This window comes from Sciurus vulgaris (assembly GCF_902686455.1).
Source record: "Sciurus vulgaris genome assembly, chromosome: 15".
Lineage (NCBI taxonomy): Eukaryota > Metazoa > Chordata > Mammalia > Rodentia > Sciuridae > Sciurus > Sciurus vulgaris.
The window spans coordinates 52,271,204-52,279,019 of record NC_136476.1 but is presented as its reverse complement, the minus strand read 5'-3'; the positions used below and the strand labels follow the sequence as shown (position 1 = coordinate 52,279,019).

The window sequence follows — 7,816 nt, the reverse complement described above, 5'->3', positions numbered from 1 at the left end:
AGCCATGTCCTCAGCCCTTTTGATTTTTTATTTTGGGCAAGACTCTTGTGAAGTTGCTTAGGGCCTTGCTAAATTGCTGAGCCTGGCTTTTCAGCTCCTGAGTCACTGAGATTACAGGTGTCTGTTAATTTTTAAAATAACCTTTTATTTATATAGGAGCAGTAATGTGCATCGTAGAAATTTAGAAAAGTATAAGCAAAAATTTGAAAATTACTTTTTTGTTTTGATACCAAGGATTGAACCCAAAGGTACTTAACCACTGATCCACATCCCCAGCCCTTTTAATTTTTTATTTTGAGACAGGGTCTCACTAAATTGCTTAGGGCTTTACTAATTTGCTGTGGCTTTGAATTTGGGATCTTCCAGGCTCAGCCCTATGAGCCTCTGGGATTATAGGCATATGTCTCTGTGCCTGGCAGAAAATTACTATTTCTTATAGCCAGAGATATCACCATCTTAACTTTATATCTTTCTTAATCTTTTTGTGTGTATGTAAATATGTATATGCATTTTTAAAACCAAGTCAAGATCATACTACTTGATTTTTTTTTTTTTTTTTTTTTGGCGGTGCTGAGGATTGAAACCAGGGCCTTCTGCTTCGACCAACTGAGCTATATCCCCAGCCCTTGATAGATTTTTTTTTTTTTAAGTCAGTAAATACCACCTTTCCCTCAATAAATTTCCTGAGTTATCAAGATACCCATACCATATTTAGATTTTCCCAAGTAACCCAAATGTGATTCACAACTAGTTTGACCAATATCTGGTTTAGGACCACAAGTTGCATATTTATGTATCTTTGCTTAAACTTATATCTACTTCAAAAAATAGAGTCAGTTGAATGATAACCATGTGGAGAATGGATTAAAAGTAATATGGCAACCAATTTAGTGAGAAACAATAAGAGCAGTGGTGGAATTGGGGAGGTGAAAATGGATTTCAAATACATTTTACGATAGAATTTGATGTTGGATTGAACTAGGGAGGTGGTCAACAGTAGTTAAGGATGACAGATTTCTGGCTTAGGTATTTGGACAATATGATCCCTTTCAATAGAACTGTGTACATTGGAGGAAAAAGTTAAAAGAAGAAAGTAAATTTTTGGACAAGTTGAATATGATGATGTTAGTAGGCCATTGAGATCTGAGGCCCAGAGGTACTTAAAACTAACCCATGTTTTGTAATATGGCACATTTAGTGGAATGGGCTCAAGGCATTGTGTTTTAAAAAGTTATTGGAGGCTGAGTATGGTAGTGCACACCATACTGTAATCCCAGAGGCTTGGGAGGCTGAGGCAGGAGGATCACAAGTTCAAATCCATCCTCAGAAACTTAGGCCCTGAGCAACTTTGGGAGACCCTGTTTCAAAATTAGAAAATCAGAAAGTTTGGATTTGGCTCAGTGGTTAAGGGCCCTGGGTTCAATTCCTGGTACCAAAAGGAGAAAAAAATATATATAAAATGTTTGTTATTGGTAAAATCATTGTGGGGGAAGTTACGTTTTCACTTCATACCATACTAAAAATTTTGATTAACAATAACATACAAAACTTTGAAAGTTTTAGAGGCTACACAGGACAATGTTGGTAGACTTAACTACATAGAAATTATTACTTTTTGTACCAGGGATTAAACCCAGGGGCATTCAACCATTAAGCCACGTCCCCAGCCCTTTTTTATTTTGAGACAGTGTCAGGGCCTTGCTAAGTTGCTGAGGCTGGCTTTGAACTTGGAGTCCTCCTACCTCAGCCTCCCATAACTGCTAGGATGAACCACTATACCTGGCTACATAGATGTTTTAAACTTTGGTATAGAAAAAGTCAATATAGGCCAAATTAGATGATAAACTATAGATGGGGAAAAATATTTGCAAAATATATGAATAGGTTGACTTAATAACTCTGGTAGGCAAGATGATGACCTCCCAAGATGACTACATTCTAATTCCTGGAATCTGTTTATATTACCTTACATGACAAAGGATAATTAAGGTTGCCCATTGACTGACTAAGGAAGAGTATCCTGGACTCTAATCATAAGGGTCCTTAAAATGGAAGTGGGAAACAAAAGAGGCCAAAGTAATGCAATGTGAGAACTTACCTTACCTTTGTTAATTTTGAAGATAGAGGAAGGGGTCCAGTAGTCAAGAAACGTAGTCAGCCTCTAGAGACTGGGAAAGTCAAGGAGTGAATCCTAGCAAGAGATGCAATCCTGCGGGACCCCTTGCCCCCACACCTCTTTTTTTTTTTTTTTTTTTTTTTTGTACCAGGGATTGAACCCAAGGATTCTTAACCAATGAGCCACATCCCTAGGCCTACCCCGCTTTTAAAAAGATTTTGGGTCTCACTAAGTTGCTTAGAGTCTCTTAAGTTGCTTAGGATGGCTTTGATCTTGTGATCCTCCTGCCTCAGCCTCCTGAGCCACGGTATTACAGGCATGGGCCACCATGCCTGACTGACTCCTTGATTTTAGCTCTGTGAGAGACATCAGACAATTCTGACAAAATTTGTTATTTTTGGTAATTATAGCAGCAGGATAAAGACAGTATAGTATCCAACAGTGCAATAGAAAAACAGGAAAGGACTGTGAAAAAGTAACTATAGAAGAAAAATCCTGATGCTTATTAAATGTAAAAAGGCAGTTTTTTTTGTGACCTTGGGAATGGATGAGCTGACTCAGGGAAAGAAGATCAGGGCTGAGAAGAATTTATCATTGAATAAATTATGGGTCAAGTAGATAAAGGGAACCATACCCAAGACTAGGAACAACTTCTAGACCCAGGCTAGTTAGTGCTCATGTAAATGGATGTATTTTTCTGTTCACTTAGGGTTAGGATTAGGTTGTGAATTTTTTCCTTTAAAGGGCAGCATTGTGCTGTATTCTGGCCCTGTATCCTCACTTGGTATAGCAGGGATGTGTGGATTACAGATGTGATCATCTGTGAAGTCTGGAAAAGAAAGTTAAGTCCACAGAATGCTGACCTCTCTACCTCTAGGAACTGATCCTGAGAGGATATGGCTGCAACAGAAGCTAATAGGAAACTGACATCCCAATACCCTTGACTCCAAAGAAGACATGAGTAGAATTTTTCTAGGTTAGCTAGTTTATTAGGATTTTCTCCTCACCCTCCAACTGGTTTGGCTACAGTTTATGAGGTACTGGGTGATAGTACTACCATCTTTTTCTCTATTGACTGGATTTGGTGGGCAGGGATCCGTGGGTGCCCATAAATTTTTCTAAGACTCTTAGGAGACCTCTGGTTAGGGGAGCTTGGGGTGAGGAGGATGGAAGATTCTTCTCCATATGCACCCAAGGACAGTGTTTACAGTGGCAAGGGTTCTGGATGTCACTGGCTACTCCCCCTGTCCTCTGATTCTGGGGACCTGCATCCTCCAGCAGAAGCTGGTGAGGAATAGCAGTGCATTGAGAGCTCTGGCCCCTGTGCTGAGACCTTTGGGAAAATCTGCTTACAAGGGCATCTGCTAGTCTGCAGGCCTGGGCAGGGTGGCTCTTCCCTGTGAGTGTGGATGAATCCAGTCTTGCATTCCCTCTTCCACATTCTCCTGATTTGGATTTTCTGAGACTCTTTTTGGCTAAAGATAGTGCTGAAGATTTGACTTGTCTTTTTCCTGAGGCTAGAACCCCAGGGTATGAGGGCTTTTCCAGACCTAGACAGTTCTCAACAGCCTGCATGTGACCATATGGCCCCTGGGATGAGACTTGGTCTACCATCTTTCCCTTTATTCTCCCCTTTTTCTGAGACTCTTGTTCTACTTTGCCAGAAGCTTGTGGCTGAGGCAGGAAAGAAGAGTGGGTATGATGACAGCGGGAGGACTGAACCGATTGAGATGGTGTGCTCTGAACTTTGAGGGGATTACAGCTTAAAGAGTCAGGGTGCAGATTAGGGGAATGAGTTTGCTGTGGTGGGCAGGAAGAGAGTCCCCGGGAATCTAGAGTTACGGAACTCAAGACAGGAGAGCTGAAAGATGGGCCCCGCTGTAGTTTCTTCAGCCTGAGCTCTAACTCTCTACTCCATTGCCAGGTATGGATCCCAGGGTGATTGAGCATTTCTGGGATAGCCTTATCTTGGGAGGTTGGGCCCTCTACCTTAGCTCCTGTGAACATCTCTCTTTTCTGTAGGCTAGGCTGGGTGGGCTCAATCTTCTGAGCTTCAGCTAGGGTGGGAGACCACGGTATTGGATGCCGGAGATCCACTACTGGTAGACTGGTACCCTGGGAGTCCTCCCTCTGTTGCACATTTCTACACATAAATTCAAAGTCAGTGTGTGGCTCTGGTAGAGGATCAGAGAGAGAGCTGAGGGCTGGGAGCTCAGTGGCCCAGCAGTTCTCTCTCTGTTCCACTTCTCCCCTCACAGGCTTATATTTGCATTGGTCTCCAAAAGGCTCATTTATGTGGGACTTGGAAACAGAGTTTGTAGGTAGGTTGTGTCCCCAAACTAGGGATACAGGTACATAGTTGTTTTCTTTCTGCTCTATGTCTCCCCTAGTAGGTTCAGAGTCAGACAAAACTCTTAAGGGATTGTCTCCTTGCAGATCTTGGGGTAAGCTGTGAGCTGGAAGCTCAGAGGCCCAGGAGTTCTTTTTTCTTTGTGGGTCCCCACATCTAGCTTCAGAACCAAACAGGACTCCCATGGAGCTATCTCTGAGGGGCTCTAATACAAGAGCTGGGGATGGGCCAGGGGCAAGAGTTGGGGGCTCAGAAACCCAGATTCTGGAATGCTCCCTGTTCTTCCATGTAGCTTCTGATCTAGGGAGGTGATTCATAGTATTTATTTTGTTTAGTTCTGTAAAGGGGGTTGGAGATGTTCTATGGATAGGGTCTGGGGCGTCAGACACCCAGGGATTCTCCCTCTGCCCCTTGGTCTCCCACAAAGCTTTGGACTCTGACAGAACTTCCTGGAAGCCCATTACTAAAGACTCCATCAGAGAGGCTGAGGGAAGGCTGAGAGATGAAACTGGGTCTACAGAGACCCAAAGATGTTCTCTATTCTGTTTGCCCCTACATGGAGTCTTATATCCTAAATGGACATACTCAGAACTGCTTTCATAGAGTCCTGACCTGAGGTCCACACATGGAGGTTCAAAGGCCCAGGGATTTCCTGAGTTTTCTATGCATCTCCACTGTGGCTCATATCCAGATATACCTTCTAGGGGACTGTTTTTTTGGAGTTGTGACAGGGAGTCTAGGGGAGGGCAAGGGGGTGGCATTGGAGACTTAGTGACTTGAGGATTCTCTCTGTATCCCATGGTTCCCCAGAAGTCCTTGGACTCAGAAAGTCCTCCTTTAGGACTTACTTTTGGGGGTTCTGACAGAGAAGCTGGTGGTTGGCAGGAGGCTGGCATTGGGGGTTCAGAAACTTGGGGGCTATCTTTATGGCCTATGGTTCCCCTCTGGGCTTCATATCCAGGTACAACTTCTGGAGAGCTTGTTCCTTGAGGTTCCATCATGGGTATTGTGGGTTGGCAAAAGGCCAGGATTGGGGGCTCAGAGAGCTGATGGTTTCCTTTTTGCTCTGTGGTTTCCCAGAGGGACTTAGATCTAGACAGGCCTACTATGGGGCTGACTGTCTGGAGTTCTGTCAGAGAAGTTAGGATTGGGCTGGGAGCTGACATTGCTGGTTCAGAGGCTTTTGGGTGCTTAGTTTGCCCCATGGTCCTCCACGGGGCCTCAAACCTCGTCGGGATTTCCAGAGGTCTAGAGACATATAGTAGAGAGGTAGAGTGTGACTCTGGACTGGGTTGATGGAGGTTGAAGTCCCTTAGCACCCCCCACCAGGCCTCAGATGAAGATGAGAGCTTAGAAGTTTTCATTCTTTGGAGTTCAGGCTGTGGGTACAGCACTTGATCCTCAGAGACCCAAGGAACCTCTTTGTGCTGTGCAAGCCACTGTGTGTGTGCCTTAGCACCAGATAGGACCTGCTTGTGGTCCCTAGCCAAGGGCTTAAGATGGAGGGATGGTGATGGGACAGGAGGGGAGGATGGAGGTAGAACTAACTGAGGATTGGAGGCCATTCTTCCCAAATATTCTGTAGTATGGGCTTCATGAGTAAGAAGCTGGGTTGGGGAGAGATAATGGGGAAGCAGCAAGTTATACCTAGACAGGAAGGCAAGCTTGTTGAAGAAAATAGAAGGACAGACAGACAACTTCAGGGAGGAGGGGCCATCTGGGCTCAGGAAGATGGTGTCCAAGGACTCACTGTGCAGAGCAGGGAGACCCCAGAATAGCTGGCTTTTTCTGTGTTGCAGGCAGCCCCCCAGTGTTGTCTTGTTCTTCACAGGCAGGTTGGTCAGGATCTGGAAGGTGGGGAAGGATTCGAAGGGGTTTGAGGGTGGTGTGAGTATTTGCTCTGGTGTTTCTGTGGCCTTGGGGAGGCTCTTGGAACCACAGAGTGTCTTGGGTGGGACTTCGATGCCTTGCTCTCCAATGGGATTATCTTTGGTAGGAGAAAGTGATTTCGATGGATTCATAGATGATGACATTTCCTTCTTTTTTTCCTCTTCTTCCATCTTTTCCTCCTCTTCTTCCTCTTCCTCCTCCTCCTCTGGTTTTTGCCTCCATGAACCAAGGAAAGTCAAATAATACAGAAGGGGTAGGCCCTGGGGAGTAGGGAAGGATACTATCAGACACAAAGCCTTCTTGAAGATGGAAGGTTTATCACGAAGTCCTCAGTTTCTGCTCTACACCAAGAGTGAACAGTTATCTAGTCCCACATATGTGGTCAGTAGTCACTTACCCAGTTCCTCATCCAGTGTTAAAAGTCAACCCAGTCCTCATTTTAAAGTCAGCATTTTCTTGGATAACCCTACATCTAGGATTAGTGTTCACCAGTCTTCAACTCTCATGTCATTGGACACTTAGCCTCAAATCTAGGGTTTTTCATCACCAATCTGGGGCCGCCTACCAGAAATTCCTCACCTAACCTCACATGTAGTGTCAATAGTTATTAACCCAGCTGCACTTCCATGGTCAGAGATCACCTACCTTGCCTTGCATGATGTCCCCAGAGCACCAGGGCTGAAGCTGTTGCCAACTCCCAAGGTACCACCATCTCCGGAACTGCCAAACCATGAACAAGAATAGTATTACCAGATTCCCTGGACTCTGAAGGCAGCTGCTGCCACAGTGTCTGCAAACCAGTGCTTGGGTCAACTGGCCCCAGAGAATTCTCATTTCTCCCTTAACCCTAGGCAGGTCTTCTTGCAGCCATTGCATTTTCCTCAGCCTAGTGGCAGTTTAATCTGAGGTCATCATTGCATCACAGAACAAAGAATTCCCATCCCCCATATGGGATGGGGCCTAACAGTCTTCTTCCTGAATTTAGGGTCAAACAATTGTCTCTATGAAGACAATTCATCCTTCTTACAATGCAATCTTGGTGATCCCCTTTTGTCAAGGCCAGAATTATACTTTAGGTATTATGATTAAGAACATGGATTCTAGCATGAAACTACCATTTTCAAATCCTAACTGTGACTTTCTACCTGAGAAACCTCAAACTGTTTAATCTTTTAGTACCTCAGTTTTCTCATCTAAAGAGTGGGAATAATGTTATTACAGAGTTTTGTTTTTTTTTTTTTTTTAAGGTCTTTTTTTTATTGTAAACAAATGGGATACATGTTGTTTCTCTGTTTGTACATGGCGTAAAGGCATACCATTTGTGTAATCATAAATTTACATAGAGTAATGTTGTTTGATTCATTCTGTTATTTTTTCCCTTCCCCCCACCCCTCCCACCCCTCTTTACCCTCTATACAGTACTTCCTTCCTCCATACTTGCCCCCCTCCCTAACCCTAAC

General features: G+C 44.1%; 1 protein-coding gene across 1 annotated transcript; it reads right to left on the bottom strand.

Annotated features, from left to right (window-relative positions):
- Window positions 1–1,783: 1,783 nt before the first annotated feature.
- On the bottom strand, window positions 1,784–7,547 carry SPATA31G1 (SPATA31 subfamily G member 1). Its single transcript, XM_079112660.1, has 2 exons — window positions 7,002–7,547; window positions 1,784–6,616 (listed from the first exon to the last, which is right to left on the bottom strand). Exons 1-2 carry the CDS (start codon window positions 7,230–7,232, stop codon window positions 3,185–3,187), a joined length of 3,663 nt encoding a protein of 1,220 aa, XP_078968786.1. The 5' UTR covers window positions 7,233–7,547; the 3' UTR covers window positions 1,784–3,184.
- Between the last annotated feature and the right edge of the window lie 269 nt (window positions 7,548–7,816).

Bases quoted from the DNA above. Each gene is read 5' to 3' on its own strand.
- SPATA31G1 (XM_079112660.1), bottom strand. From the start codon at position 7,232: ATGCAATGGCTGCAAGAAGACCTGCCTAGGGTTAAGGGAGAAATGAGA. The intron at 6,617-7,001 runs GTAGGTGATCTC...CCTACTCCCCAG, and splicing joins GGGACATCATGCAAGGCAAG to GGCCTACCCCTTCTGTATTA.